At 43.0% G+C, this 17,056-nt stretch overlaps 1 protein-coding gene across 1 annotated transcript in view; it reads left to right on the forward strand.

Moving 5' to 3' along the window:
- Positions 1–17,056, forward strand: part of SLC12A4 (solute carrier family 12 member 4) — a 546,284-nt gene that overhangs the window by 244,999 nt on the left and 284,229 nt on the right. The window contains exons 4-5 of the mRNA XM_078670770.1: positions 2,561–2,707; positions 14,645–14,699. Of these exons, the coding sequence (XP_078526896.1) occupies positions 2,561–2,707; positions 14,645–14,699 (202 nt within the window). The remainder of the gene's footprint in view (positions 1–2,560; positions 2,708–14,644; positions 14,700–17,056) is intronic.

Below are 17,056 nucleotides of genomic sequence, written 5' to 3' on the forward strand. Positions count from 1 at the left end.
TATGTTGCAGATTGGATTCTTCGCTGGAAAACATGCTTGGCATGCTCTTGCAGTGATTTTTTTTATTGCATTTAGTACTGGAGTTTTAAGTAACCTAAAAAAACACATTAAACAATATACTAATATACATAAATGTAGTCGGAGGGTAATACAATGAATATGATCTTTCATCCTTTTATAATATAACATCTAAGATTTTCTATATATTTTAAGTTTCCTATGTGTTCTATTCATGACTTTAAGCGGCTATTGGCTACAGAAATGCTTGCCCATAGACTTTAAAAGCAATACAGCCTGTTTCTGGACCTTAAGGTTATCCTTTCCATATTTGTTAGTTTGTTTAATTATATTTGCATGATGTTCTTTACAATTACACAGGATTAGTTACCTTACTGCTTTGACAGCTTTTTGAACTCACATCTTAATTGGAGAAATCTGCACATGGAGCATAGAAATATAATTGAACATAATTTGCTTTTTTATGCTATTGGAAGTTTCAATAAGTGTTTGTGAAACATGTCAAGACTTCCCTTTTCTTTACCACACTTCCCATATATTTCCTTTGTATTTATATTTAGTCTTTTCTCTCCATTTTTGAGGATGCCCAATAAAGTCTGTACAAATCTCTTTTGCATCAGTCTACTGGGCATGTAGGTTTGAGAACACACATTCCTGCGAGTTCTTTCTGATTTCATTATGGGCTATAGTGGATCAATTTTTAAACCCCACAGCAACACCGATACCCTAGGACCCATTAACGAAGTGAAATATTCTCATTCCTTAATTGCAGACCACTCATTTAATTATTTATTTTAAACGTATTATATAGCGCGAACATGACCATAGTGGGTATCGGAGCGCTTTACATATGAGCTGCGGTAAACATAGGTAGATAATTCTTGGAGAAAAGCAATGATATATAGAAATAACATCAAGTACAAAATGACATAATAGAGACCGGCATTGGGGGCCATACAATTGTCAAGACGCAAATTAATCAACTGAATAGGATAGGAGACAAAAAGAGAAAAGCTTCTAGCTCAGCGCTGTGCTCATCAGTTAAGCTTTGACTTCCCTTTTGAAGGCAAGTGTTGAAGGAATCAGTCTAGTTTCTGAAGGAAGGGATTTCCAGATTCTCGGGGCAATACCTGAGAATGTACGATGGTAGGTTTTCATTTTTTTTAATTTCTTAAGCTTGAGCAGCAAACTACTGGAGCTCCTTGAGGAACGGGAGCCACCCGGCAGTTCAAGCTTATTTGCCAGGTACTGAGTAGTGTTTAAATGCAGTGCTCTATGGGTCATATATGCAAGCTTTAATTGAACCCTTGCCTCAAACGAGGGTCTTAATTGCCAGCTTTATTCAGAGTGAATGATTCGTGTATAGGTGCATGATTGGTGTACCTGGGCATACGTTATCTATACACTGGCAAATAATAGTTGCGTTTGGTTGTTTTGATTATTGTGCCTTGGTGATTGAAGCAGAAATTGCGCTTTTGAAGATGAACTTGGGAATATAATGGCTGTGCTTAGGCATGCAATGACTGTGCTCCAAGATTACATTGATTGGGCCTGGCCTACTGTGGCTGTGTAACTGGAATAGCATAGCTGCATAATTATTTTTAAGGTTGCACCATGGCAACTCATGGCAGCACCCTAGTTGGTATTTGATTAATAAATAAATGATCAAATGATTTTTCATCTGCTTTAGATATTTTAGTTGCTTTATTCATATTGACTTATTATAGCTACTTTTTACTCAGGTAATCAGACTTATTATGGTGTCCTGAAGGTTGTGGGCACTCAAACAGCACACAATTTCACTTTCTCTGCAACTGGCATTTTGATGATTCGAGGTCTATGTCAGCAGGTACCAAACTTTGTATCGATCTTCTGAAATGTCTGGAGGATGTTATGCCACACACAGGAATGAAACGCTCTAAAAATATTTGAAAAGTATCTTCTTGTAAACGAAGCTGATTATCCTGGCTGCTCCTCCTGGTAACTGTAAAATATATTATTAATATTGTGACTTTTCGTATGCATTTGGTGTATTATGTTTTACCGCTATTTCATGTATTCTATTTCGTTTTTGTTTGTTATTATTGAACGGTTTCCTTGAAGCTGTCCTTTATTGCAATCTGCTGCACATTATAAAAACACAAATTAACAACAAGCAATCCTCTGTTGAATTAAACACTTTCCTTCCATTTGCATGCTCCAGTCACAGTAGAAGTAGGTGATTATTCTGTTTTATCAAATTAGGCCTCTCACTTGTATTTTTAATCTAATGTCAAGTCCTTTTTTGTGGGGTACCGAAATTCAAGCCTAAGTTTGATATTGTTTTGACTTGTGTAGTTAGTTCAATCAAAACTACTGTTCGTCAATGTAGGCATTCACCGTGTTGGAGATTTATCTATTTGGTGGGTGTGTTAGGCTGCCTTTCCCAAAGTTGACTTCTATATGTTCGACTGTGGATGATTGAGGCAACTGTTTTGAAAATGCTTCTGTATTTCAGTAGATATTGCATGGTTGTCTTTAATGTGTTTTTTTTTCCTTTCAGTCACCCAGCATGGGCACCCTGATGGGAGTGTACCTTCCCTGTCTTCAGAATATCTTCGGCGTTATTCTCTTCCTTCGTTTGACATGGATCGTGGGGACAGCGGGAGTCCTGCAGTCCTTCCTGATTGTCTTAATCTGCTGCTGCTGTGTGAGTTTTCCCGCCAGAAAAACTCTATTTTGTTAGATCATATGCATTGTTCTGAGACCCCCTGTCATTTCTGCAAACTGAATATCCGTATTAAAAATGGATCAATGCTACCTCAGAATCTAAAACCACGACTGACATTTGTTGCTTCACTCGTGAAGAAAGGGTTGGTAACGCAGGAGTGTGTCTCACTAGTATGTGACTGAGATGCCGGATTGCCCCCAAAGCCCCTGCGTGAGATTAGGGATTATGGACCTATCGCATGAGCATCTGTGCAGTCTGGGTAGTGGTGGCTGAAGCAAGGCATCCTTATTTTCAGATATTAGGGTGTGTTTGTGTGTATTTGGGTACAGTAGAGCATTTAGAGATCCAGAGGAAAAGCTGAGCAGAAGCTTATGAGAAGTAAATTGTAACATTGAGGGGAGAGGTGCATTGTGCAAATGCAAGGTTCAGTTCAGTTCACAAACTTTATTCGGATAAACAATGTATCCATAAAAGTACAACAATGGTTAAAAAATTAGCAATATATAATAGCAAGAATTACAGTTGTATAAACACAGTAACATGAGATTTTTAGATGGCAATTTAAGATATAAATTAATCATAAATAAGTCGCTAGTCTATAAACCAATCCATTAGTTAATTAGGAACTGTCTGTACATTGTTAAAACTCAATCCATAAGCATTGACTTGCATGCCCTAGTGGCAATTCTTAGAAATGTGCTTAGGTGAAAGACCAACTCTTCGTTTTCTAAGGCAAGCATATATGAATAGGCAGAGGCCAAACTAATTAGCCTACTCTTAGTAAAGCATGGTAGAAGAAGCCATTTAATATATTTCATGTAAGATTTGAAGAAAAACCAGAAATGCTGGGTTGATTGACCACTCACCCCGTCACATGGGCAGTGTAGTGAATCAAGCTTTGAGTGATAACCCATAGGAAAACACAATGCACATTTGACTGTCCCAGCCTTCAAGGGGAATAGGAGGCTCCTTTCCCAACGACTCATGGGCAGGGTGAGATATCTCGGTATGGGGTAGCAATGCCATTCATAAGCCATATGACTGGAAACAGAAGGTTTCTTGGATTCCAACACAGTTCTTGCAATGCTAAATGCAAGGGTTTTTGAAGCAATTCTATATAGAAACTAATGATGCATAAAAGACTTTTAAAAACATAACCTTCACAAACTTATGTCTGCAATTTTCAGTCGATCTAAGGACACAATCACTTATTCGACAACACTCACCAACCTAGAAAACAGACAATGAGGCACTAAGGTTAATAAAAGGCATTTTTTATTGTGTGTTATTATGATTGCATTCATATTGTGCTTACTATTCCTGAATCACTTTGGGGTGGGTAGCGTGACTCAAGAACCCAAGGTTAGTAGTTAATCAAGTTGTTATTGGGATTAATCTTGTATTCTCTAATAAACCTTTATACGCATTTACTACAGTTTTCTTTGCAGAAGAGTAAATGAATAGTCGTTGAATGTGACTATTACTGGGGAAGTATGTGAATTGTTATGCTACAGGAGATTAAGTATTAGGTTGTAAGGATATTGTTTCAAAGAAATGTTGATCTATCAAATGAGGTATGGGCAATTTGCAGAAATATAATCGCGAATAAGGCAGACAGTCATGACACATTTGAGATAGCATGCAAACTGAAGATGTAAAACTGTAGAAAGAAACAGCATTACTTTCATATGTGTTCATTGTATTCTAGTATTTGTACAGCACTTACTACCCATATGCGGTCGCTAAAGAACTTATCTATTCAGATCGCAAGTTATGATGTTGGTGTGTGGTTGGAAGTGTTTTGTCTGTGCTTTGAGCCTTACCAGGAAAAGTTTTCATGTCATTCTTGATGGTCAAGCTTGTGGTTATCCAAATATTAGACAAGGCACTATATGGTGGATGAGGAAGTGTGTGATATAGTCGTGTATTTTTGTAGATGTGGTATGCTGGCATTATCAATTGGCTCTGAAGGTCCTTTTTTGTGTTTGTAGATTTTCAACCCATTTCACATGCTAGTTGTGGCTGGATGTTCACTGTATGAACTTATAAATCTGTGGTAGGTAACAAATGTGGATGAGGTGTATGTGGGAATCTGAGATCTGCCCGGACGACTGCACGGGATCAAGAGGGGGACAAACACATAAATGGGAAAGAAGGAAGCAAAGATGTAAAAACGTCAACAAGAGCGAAAGCAGGGGCCTGCAAGAATGAGGCAAAGGTGCAGGGAGCATCTGGTAGTGGATTAAAGCGGCATGAGGTGGGGTTTGGACTATGAATCCCTTGTCTCCCCGCAGGGACATTTAATAGCAACTGCATCTGTCTTTTGAGCAGAATATTGGGCACCAACACTTATTATGTTACAAATTAAGCACTATACGCGACTATCAGGGACCTGCAGGGTTGATTATGTTACAGTGCTCTGTTGACCAGAAATACTTGGCAGACGTCTTCAGTTTTCTCAGACCTATCTGGTTAGTATTGAGTAGTAAGTTATGGTGCATGGTACAGCCTGTATCTCTGCCCAACAGATGCCAGAAAGGTTTCACAGGACCTTTCATACATTATGCGCCTACCCCGTTTACGATGAGGTATAAGGTAGTTAATTGATGTGTGGAATTATCCTATAGAACAGAGTACATCAGTTTAAGCCCAGGACGACCCTCCGAAAGAATAGATCTGCAGTCCTTACTCTCGTGGTTGGGCTCCCATCTGTCTAAACAGCAAATTGATGTCCATGGGATTCTGGCATCTTCTTGTGGAATTGAAGGTTTTGTACCTAGGATAGCTATCTGTCTAGTTGATGGGCTGTGCACAGAGTGACGAGGCTCTAGAACACAGTGATGGGTTTCTGGAACCCTATAGCCAGGAGTGACAATCACTTAGATCCCATCAGTTGGGCTGTACCCTGGGTGCTGGGCCACTAGTGCCTAATCATCCTCCTTTGATGGTTTTGAACATGTGTATGGGGTATGTTAATCCCATAGAGCCCAGTCATAGCTATCCTCTCTTGTGGTGAACAGCTGCTTTCCTGGTAGTCTGGATGTAGTTAGGCAGAGTTGTTGGCCATAGCACCACCCTTAACCCGTCTGCCTTTAGGACATTACTCCTGGGCATTCAGGTAAATGTTCTGTTTGATTAGGAGTGAATAGCTATTGTAAGGTGACCTAGGCCCATTGAGAGCCCTAGTCCTAACAACCATGTGCCATGGATTTAATGGGAGTCTGTACCCTAACAGTCAGATTGTCTGGCTCCAATAGCAGCTTAAGGAGTCACAGGCCAAGCAGTGTAAAGCAGGCCTAACGCACAAGGGTACCAAGCATAATGCCTTTGATAGGAAACATTGCTTGGCGTTGTAGGGGCAGGAAGAAATGTGGGTGATGTTGATCCAAATCCATGCCAAATGCTAAGAAACATATTTTAAGCACAAGGCCATCAAATGTAACCATTTCTTTTTGGTCAAAATATACTTCAAATTGTTTAAGGCAAACGTTCTAGATGGCTCTATGCCATAAAGAGAATTTCTGGTATATCTGCTTTCTCAGGACCAGCTTAGGCAACGTTCGAAGATCCGTCCTCTGCAGTAAAATACTATTCCATAATGGGGCCTGCGGGGAATACAATTTCAGCAACCTGCTGCAGTGAGAGGCTGGGAGGGGTCACTGTGGATTATGTGACCATGGGATGCACTTGCTAATTGGAGTGGTACTGGCCTGGTGATATAAAAGCAGCATTTCTGCTACTTCTGCCAAAAAGGCAATCCCCTAGAAACATTATTCAGGAATTCCCTGAAATGCAAGCACTGGCTGCACCAGCTGATGATTTACACTCTCTTACTCCGGTATTAATGGAAATATTATAAATCATATTTACCAGAATGCAATGGGGATCTTTTGCTGACATGCCAGAAGTGCCATCCCCCATCATTCATTGTTCACATACATACATAGGTTCCCTTTAAAAGCATAAGGCAGTGGTGTAGTAGAACCAGCATGAGTGATTGAATTCCAATGGAAGGTAATTAAATATATCCTCCTGCAAGGTCCATCGGCCCTTTAAATGTTTGATAGATTGTTTTTAGCTGTGCTATAGAGTCGAGCTAAGGAGTATACAGCAGAAGTTCTTTTACTGTGCTGGATACGTGCGACGAACATGGAAGGACACCCCTTAGCGAATATGTGACGTTACAACGCATGCCATTACATCGCATGCCGTTGCAACACAAAACTTTACTCCGACTTTCTGTTGGGGGAGAACTGGAAGTTGGAATAGATTAATTTTCTACTCCAAATCCATTGTGTGCAACAGTAGAGAAGGTGTTGGATTTAACTCCAAAAACGTTCCTACTGTTGCACACCCTGGATTTGGAGTAGAAAATGAATCTATTCCAACTTCCAGTTCTCCCCCAACAGAAAGTCGGGGTAAAGTTTTGCATTGCAACGGCATGCAATGTGATTGCATGCGTTGTAACGGTTGCGTTGAAAAAGCTGTTCCCCCCCCCCATGAGCATCTTTTAAGTTCATCTGGAAATGTATTCCTTTTCCTTAGACAGGGATTTGTGTAGAGTCTTCTAAATGACACACAAATATGTTTTCCACTTGAGAGATATTAAGACTGTGCAAGTCTTAACGAAGTTCCAGATCCTGGAACTAAAGAGACCAGTCTTTGGAGTTGCGGTCGCTCCTCTGACCCGCCACGGGCCACTCCACTTTTTATAAACCCCTGGGAGTGCGATTGGGGGTTTACACTCATTAAGAAGCCAGGAATGAAAAAATATATATGTTGGTAACCGCTCGCCCAGATTTTGGGTTGTACAAGTTCCCCTAAAGGCCCCTACAGTTTTTCTACCCCCCGCAGGGCAAACATTGGGGGTTGACCTAGGCAGCCCTACTTTGGGTGGGTGGGGGGGTAGAAAGCTCTTAAGGCACCAGGGAATTAATGAGAAGAGAAATGGAGAGGGGCCAGCCCAGGCATCAGGCTGTACCGACACACCTAATGGTCCCTACAGTTCACCCTCAGGGAATATTGGGAAGACCCATCTTGTCTCCCTAGTGAAGACAGAAAGCCCACTAGACATCAGAAGTTTTTACATTTTTACAAAAGAAATGGGGTTGAGGCCTGCATGCCACAACATTGGCCGGTGTGCCCCACTCATAAAGACCCCAGCCTCAGGGGGCAGATTGCCTAATTTGCCCTCCCCAAGGGGTAGAAAGATGGGGTAGAAAGATATCTACACATCAGGGTTATTTTTATGTATGTTAAAAAAATGGGGTGATGGCTGGCACACTCTCCAATACCTAAATCTCAAACAATGTTTCGACCCTTGGCGGGCAGATTGAGAATTTTCCCTCCACTAAATACCAAAGGTAGACTTAAAAATGAAAGGGGGGGGGTCATAGTCTGGCAAACCCACTGTATCCCACCCCTAAACCGGCAACTTTCTTACTCCCCACCTAGGGTAAATTTAAGGATTTACCATATATTTAATCTCGAGGGCAGCGAAAACCAACGGCATGTCATTACTAGTTTCTTTTTAAAATAATAAAATGGGTGGTGGCGGGGTTGTGCCTAGAGCCCAATTACTACAGCTTTTCCAGTAGCAAGCTAGAGGAAATTTGGATTCTGACTCCTTCAGGTGGCAGAAATACTGTCTTTTGCCTGAGGATGGGGCCTGCATTGCAGAGCAAAGACATGAAAGATCCTCAACCCATTCTGTTTCTTATTTTTACCCTGATGGTCTGGTGCTTTTTTTGACCTCATTGGAATAGACAGATTGGTGCTGAACACACCAGTCTGATCACCCTGGTGAGCTGACTGCCAACCAAAGTATCAGGGGGAAATTGAGAAAAGAAATTGTGAGGAGTGCTGGGCCAACTTGGCACTGGAACTCACCTCCAGGCACAAGGAGGCATTTCTGTCTGCCTCAGGGGATGATAGAATGGGAGGTTTATCCCCTCTGCCATCTCATTGTAAAGAAGGGCACCCAAATCCCAATTTTTTCTTACTTGCAATGGTGAATGGCTGCACTCAGGGGTGCTGGAACAATTTGCCGAGTGGGTTTGCTGCCATCAGTTTTACATCACTGAAGTCGCAGCGATTGTGAGAAATCCAGCTGTCATGCCAATGTGGCCAATGTATTCTGCAAGAGTGTGGTAAAAGTGCACTATGTAGCTGGTGGTTCATTTTGGAGCACACTGTTGCAAATATATTACTAAAACTGTGTAGAACAAAAATTTGCTTGGGAAACGCACCGCGGAGATCTGGGATACAATCTCGGCTTTCACCCCAGAAAGCCATCTTCCTCAAAGAGACCTGGCTGAACCTTGCCACCGCCCGGACATCTCCATCGCAACCCCCGACTGCTACTAGATAACACACTGGGACCAAAAAAACACTGGGTGGAACTGCCATAATTTACATGGACCTCATCTGCTGCATAACGTCCGCAGACGACTCAACCCAGATAATGGAACACTTCAACTTTCAACTCCACATAGACAGAAAAAGCACCATTCGAGGCACCCTCACCTACAGACCACCTGGACCACACCCCAGCTTCTGCTATGCCATCCCTAACCCATTGCCCTTATCGTTATCGACTCCGAGCACTAAATCTTCCTCGGGGATCTCCACTTACACCCCGACTACCCCAATGACAAAAACACTACTGACTTCCTGGAAAGCATGAGCAACATCGGCCTGAAGCAACTTGTCACCAACCCCACATACATAGGACTACACATGCTTGACCCCATTTTAACATCCAGCAATAGAGTCAAGTACACTTATCCCTCACAGCTCACCAGGGCCAACCAATGCAGCGTCCATTTCACCATTTCCGGATCTACCGTATCTGGCACCGTGCTACTCATCTCAATGCACAGAAACTGGAGAATGTTATCACAAGACCAGTGGAGCAACACTCCACTCCCACCTCCCAATCACAACAGCCATGATCAGGCTGCAATGAAATTCTCCCAGAGGATCGCATAATGTGCCAACACAATCGATGCTGCCATACCAGCCAAATCCAAAGGACCTACCAGAAGAGCCAGTTTGTTTGGCACAGATTTGAAATCCACCAACCACAACTGTAGGGAAGTAGGAAGGAAGTGGTATGCCAGTAAAGAGACCGGGACCACACCACCTTCAAGACAGCACTAAACCGGTACCACCCCCCTCCTGAAAGAAACCAAGAAGAAAGCCTTAGCAAACCATACAGTAGCCAGCACAAAACACAGCAAAGAGCTCTTTGCTGCTGTGAGGGAGTTCTCCAACCCGCAGCCACTGGGAACAAAATCTTTCCCTCTCAAGAACTGTGACACAACCTAGCTGACATTTTCCACAACTATATCTCAACCATCTATGGAAACTTCGAACCTCAACCTTCTGCATTCAACAGCATCAGCCTGCTCACACCCACAAACACAGACCCTGAACTTGTGCTCACCCATTGGGACCCACTCATGACTCATGCCACGATCTCCATCATGAACTCATTTCACTCAGGACCACCCAGGGAACTCTGTCCCCACCCCATCTTCAACCTCGGGAGTAAGGCGATAAGTGACAAAGTCAAGAATGTCTTGAATGCCTCCATCACCTCAGTCTCCTAACCCGAGGACTTGAAATACACAGAAGTGAGGCCCATCCTGAAGAAACCTTCTTCCTACCCAACAGAACCATAAAACTACCGGCCCATATCTCTGCTTCCCTTTCCAGCAAAGGTTCTTGAGAATGCAATCAACCAGCAAATTCCCAAATACCTGGAACCCTACAACCTCCTGGACCCCTCTCAACCTGGAGTTTGAGCCAACCACAGCACTGAGACAGCCCTAATCTCAGCCACTTATGACATCAGAGCCCTCCTTGACCGCGGCGAAACAGCAGATGTCATCGTCATAGACATGTCAGCTGCCTTCAACACCCTCTCCCATCACATCTTGTTTAACAGACTCCAACACATTGGAATCCAGAGAGACGACCTGAAATGGATCACCTCATACCTCACCGGTCAAACCCATAGAATTTTTCTCCCACAGTTCATCTTGGAACCCAAGAAGATCAACTGCCTGTCTCCCAAGGATCATCCCTGAGCCCCACCCTTTTCAACACGTACATGACCTCCCTTGACAACACCATCTGATTCCACAGACTGAACTTCTCCTACGATGATGACACTTAGCTCATCCTCACTGTCAGAAGATGCCTCCACCACCAGAGTCAACTTCCACAGATGTATTATAAATGTCACAGAGTGAATGAGGAACAACTGTCTCAAACTGAAGCATGGTGGGCTGCTGAATGTGGCCCCTATCCAGAAAGCTATCCATGAAGAAACCGGTAAACAGTCTCATCTGCCTGCTTCCATGCCACACGCATGCTCTCAAAGATCTTCTGGTGGCTCACAGTCAACTCCATAAGAACCGTCACGCAGTCCCTTGTCACCGACAGGCTGGACTACGGGAACACACTCTACATAGGAATCACCACACGCCTCCTACATAGACTGCAAACAATACAAAACTCAGCTGCTAGACTCATCATTGACCTCCCATATGGACCTGCATCACACCCAACCTCAAGAAGCTACACTGGTTCCTAATCCAGAAACATGCCAGTTCAAGATGTTGACCAAAGCATACAAAGCCCTGCACAATGAGTGACCAGCGTACATAAACGAACATATGATGTTCCACCAACCAACCAGACACCTATGATACACCTCCCTCTCCCTCACAGACACCCTCGAATCTGCTGAGCCAACAGCGGAGGACACTCCTTCTCATACTTGGTAGCCAAGCCTGGAACAACCTTCCCCCACACCTCTGGACCGCCCTAATGCTCCAGCAATTCAGGAAAGGACTCAAAACCGGTTGTTCGAATTCACAGATCACCAATAAGCGGCGAGCATCTCCAGTGCCTAGAGACCCTCGTAGGTGAGTTGCAGCGCTTAACATATCTTGATAAATTCATAATGTGTGGAAATCTAGTTTCACCAAATATTTATCATTTGTGCCTCAATAAGTAAAGTGTCTTGATATGTTTGATCCTTTTGAGATCTTTGTTTCCATCTCACTTTAGATTTACCAAACAAGTGCTTCATTTGTGCTTTCCTAACTGGTGATGTATTCTGAAATATTTGCACAGTTCATTGACAGGTATTTGAGTGATGCTCAAGCAGAGACCCCTAACCTTTACTTTGAGAAACAGGAATAAATAAAGATGGCGCATGCAACTGTCCAGGATCTCATTATACATTTTCTATCCATGGAAGTCGTTGCACACGTCGGAGGCATTGAAGGTGGAAACATTGTAAATGCTGCAACGTGTATTTATTTCCTAAACAGTAAGTGAAAGGGATTTAAAATATGTTTGTGTTGGTACTGGGCGATAAAGCCTTGCTAACACAGTGGAGCTAGAGAGATAATTGCGTAAAGTGGCTGGTAAAATCAAAAGTGAATGTGCTTTTTCTTAACATTCTACGGGAATAAAAAGTCTATTGCCTGTTTGATGGCAGAAGGGGGAGGCTTTCATTTCCTTGTGTGGGCCCGTAAACCGGAATAAACCACTTCGTCAAAATGTCACTGTGACATGCATATTATCTTTCACTCAGTACGTGGCCTTTTCATGCTAGCAGATGAGGCATTTTTATTAAATGCAGTTTTCACTTTAAATTGTTATAGTGATGGTCAGATCTGGCTATGATTGCAACCACATAATCTAAATCGAACTGCACTTAGGGTGTACTCTCCGCAGATAATTGGCAAAACCAATAGGCCTAGCTTGCATTTTCAGTTATAAGTCAGAACTTTAGGCATCATTAATGTTAATTAGAACTTAAATTCACTTATGATGGAACTAATGCTTAAATTAATCTCGACCACTGGTGATCGCCCAGGGCCCCATTCAGTCACTTTGTTGTTCGCTACAGTAGAAATCCCCACTTGTGATGGGTATGCCCTGATGTGGGTGCCATGCTCACTGTGCCACCGGACCCAAGCTATACCTTACATAGGAGGCCAGAGAAAGTCAATACTGGTGTGGGGTTGCTTGTGTTTCGGTCTAATTTAAATCTGGCCAAAAAAGTTGGACTGGACTGTTTGTACCGGAAAAGGACCAATACTGTTTTGCATATGGCTATTCACTGGAGTGGCATAGTGGGCAAACAACTGAGGGGTTTGAATTCAATCCCATGCGTTCTACAGTACCGGATATTAATGCAAGCATACCTTCAATCATCTTGGTGTTTGTTGTGGCCGGTCAGGACTGAGGCACACTGGCAGAGCTACTTATCACTCTGCTTCTGGACAAGCATAGGAATGGTGCTGTAGGTCAAGAATGATGTGCATTGATGGAGCTGCTTTTAGGAAATGGGGAACAACAAGATGATGTCCTGCAGGCCAAAATATGTGAAGAAAGATTTCCAAAATCTATCATAAATGTATTAAATATGGAAAAACTGCAGTAGACATTTTTGCTCTCAACTTTTATGGAAAGAATTCCAACAAATATTTTAAATAGCACCAAATATTCAAGAACTCTTGGTCCTCACCTAACTCTTCCCACATACTATAGGCACATATCTCTCCAACTGAACATATCAGTCTGCTAGTAATTTCTGTTGGCAGTTAGTGAGCACAATGCCATGCTAGTGGCAGGTCCACACGGTGCTATGCATACTTTCATAAAAATCCCATGTAATTTAACAAAAATAAAAATCCTGTTTCTATCTGATCTTGAAGTAGAATGGGCTATCTCGAGCTTCCTGGATTATATTTCTGAGGCATGCGATCTTTTTCAGGAATTTTGCCTGATTTCAGTATTTGGTTTACATTGCAACGGCTTGTAGGATGGATCGGCGTTATTTTCTTTCCAAAATATGGTTCGGCTATATGTTGTGGTGGGCATCTAAATTTTCAACTGCTTCTAAAAGAAGGGAGGCTCAATTGTCCATTGGTTTGTCAGTTGCCTTAACACAAATTATCTTTTCAGTCCTCTTTTGAAGCAGCATTTTCCCTTACTTTATATACATGGGAAATAGAATCAAATACATATATTTTGAAAATATGTTAAAGTTGTGGAAACCATGTTTAGGAAGTAGAAGTCGGCCTACTTTCATTTAAAAGCAACTAAACTGTAAAGGAAAAGCTTCTCAAACGATCAGAAGTGCAATATTTGTTTACAGAAATTACATTTAGGAAATGAAATGTATCTATCTGAATATATGTTAATTCTACATCAGACAAAGTGTTCTATAAAGAAAACGCTGCTAAAAAGACTAGAAGCACATTTTGTAACTTGGACCACGTATGGCAATTGTGAGCTTTTAATATAGCCACGTATTTCTTTCTGGGAGCTTTTGTTTTAATCCGATTTTATTTGGAGAGCACCTCTGAAGACCGTGCTTTGTTAAGCAAAAAAGAAAAGTCTATAAAATAGGTTTTCTCTGGCTACATAGGAGAATCTGGTCACTGCCACGAGGTGTGCAGCATACTTTGGCACTTTAGCTGGACCAGCATCTTGGTGTAACGTGATGTTATTTCCTGTGATGCTAAGGTAATATGTAATTTCCAGTGACGATATCGTTATGCTCATAAATACACCTGAAACATGGCCAATCCTACCTATTTTTGGGCACGAACCTTTCAAGAATGCAGTACCTGCTTGACACGTTTAGGGAATGTGAAGATGGGCAAAGAACAATTATGGGCAACCCTTTTGGTAGAATTTAAAAATGTCATTTTTAGGCCAACGATGTTCTCCTTATTCGGGGTTTGCAGTGTTGTGTGAATGATGGTCAATACATACACGTTCTTGCCGTTCACTTGGTGTCAGTCTTGCTGGTTTTCTGCCCTGTTTGTCTTCTCTTGCCTCGGTTTACCCAGTTACTTACAACCCGTCCGTTCTCTTTCCTAGACTCTGCTAACAGCCATATCGATGAGCGCCATTGCAACAAACGGTGTTGTTCCAGGTAATTCTTTTTTACATGTATTGCTTCCTGTACTACCTGCGTTAGTTTTTTACTTTGTCTTATGGCTAAAAGAACATATATGTCTGGGTTAGCAAACTGCCGACGCTTTGCGTTTTTAGCTTTACGATTAGCTGTGTCACCTGATAAAATAACATCACCAAAGCAAGTGTGCAATTGAGGAGTGTGGGTGTCAGGTGTAGGGCAGTCCCACTTGAGTTATCTTTCAGTCTTAACTTATGTGCTTGTGCATGCACTCATGGCAGTGCGTTAGTGGGAGCTAAAATGGTCCCAAACTCTACTGTCCTTTTGCAGCAGCAGCAGAAACAATAATTAAACTTAAATGAGCAATTGAAAGTGAGCCTTATCCCTGCCACAAGTCCAGAACCTATGACTATAAGATATGCTTCTAAAAACTGATGTGCCTTTGTGCCGCTACCCTGATGTCTGCCTGTCGTGTGCTTGCTCTCTGTTTTTAAAAAAAGGAAAAGCCTTCGTTTTAAAACTGTATTTTTGATATTTGGAATTGTGTTAACATACCTCTGTGTAAAAAGCCGGCTCCCTCGCGCGCTCCTGTCCACACCTCTAGGCTGCAACCAATCACGCCCGACGGGGGAGGAGTCAGAGGCGGGGAACCACTTGAAATGTCGCTGGTAGTACGGGTGCGGTCACTCTAGCTTTTGTGCATCTACCCTGCTGTCTGCCTGTCGTGCGCTTGCTCTCCGTTTAAAAAAAAAAAGGAAAAGCCTTCATTTTAAAACTGTATTTTAGATATATGGAATTGTGTTAACATACCTCTGTGTAAAAAGCCGGCTCCCTCGCGTGCTCCTGTCCACACCCCTAGGCTGCAACCAATCACGCCTGACGGGGGAGGAGTCAGAGGCGGGGGAACCACTTGAAATGCTGCTGGTAGCGCGGAAGCGCAGCGACGTGCGCAGTGGGCGCCAGTGGCGCCCCGAAGGCGCGCCAAAGGCAAGCCTGTCTGCGCCCGACCGGGCCCAGGGGCCACCCCCCCCTGCACAAATCACCACATACTCTGATCCCTTCCCAGGCCAAAAAAAAACACATTACGGATACTCTACCTCAACACCCGCTCCCTCATCAAACACCAGCTAGACATCATTTTACTCCTATCATCGGAGGCGCCTGACATCTCCTTTGTCACCGAGACTTGGTTAAATCTTGATTCCACCGCTGACATTCTGGCCGCCCTTCCTCCAAACTATTGCATCTTACACGCTAACCGGACCCCAGGGAAAATGGGAGGCGGAGTAGCTGCCATCATTCATAAAGATCACACATTTACCTCTAGGTCTCCCTAATTCTCCCCGCTGCTGATAACATGGTTATCAAACTGGACACCAGTGCCGGGCCACTTATTTGTGTCTTGATATATAGACCCCCTCAGCACATGCCACTATTCCCTCTCTCAATATGTAGCAACTTGCTAACCTGGTCACGGACTATGCAAAAATACTGGTGCTAGGTGACCTCAATTACTGGTGCAACAACGCATCCGGTGGACCCCATGCCACTGAATTGACGGAATTGTTTTCCAACCTAAATTTCACCCCCCACATTTCCTCAGCCACGCATATTAAAGGATACATCCTGGACCAGGTGTGGACTACTAACCTCATGGTCTCAACACCCACAATCTCCCCGTGCATCTGGTCCGATCACCACCTTATAAAATGGTCAATACCAATCCCCACTGGCATTAAGCCCCCATCGATCAAGGGAGGCTTGATCAGAAAATGGAGCACTCTCAATAGACAAGACTTTTTGGACAGTCTATCTAGCTCCATTCCTGTAGCGGTCCCGGATGTTGACCTCGCAGAAGCCAACATCTCAGCCTGGCTACTCGCAGCCAGCAATAAGCATGTCCCACTCAAGAAACTTAAAACTGCCCGCCTCTCTGACGTGCAGAGGTGGTTTTCCCCTGAGCTCAGAGCTCAAAAATTAGACCTCCATCAAAAAGAGAGGAAATGGAGACTCTCGTATTCTTTGGAAGGTAAATTCCACTACCTGATGGCCCGCAAAGAATATAAGAGCTTTCATCTCAGCGAAAGCCTCATATTTTTCGGAAAAAATCACAAAGTCAAATAATAAATCGAAAGACATCTTTGCCATAGTAAATGAGCTATCCAACGCCAAGAGAATTCTCCCCAAGCCCCAGGCCACCCAAGCTCTGTGTGATTCTCTGAATACATACTTTCTAGAAAAAAATGTTAATATTAAAACCAGCATTCCCACCACCTGCCCCAAAGATGATCAATCTGCTTTATTACCCAATCGTTATACCCTTGACCACTTTCCCCTCATTAATGCCCAGCCCCTTCAAGCTCTACTGGCCAGGG

This window comes from Lissotriton helveticus, chromosome 12 (genome assembly GCF_964261635.1).
Source record: "Lissotriton helveticus chromosome 12, aLisHel1.1, whole genome shotgun sequence".
Taxonomy (NCBI): Eukaryota; Metazoa; Chordata; class Amphibia; order Caudata; family Salamandridae; genus Lissotriton; species Lissotriton helveticus.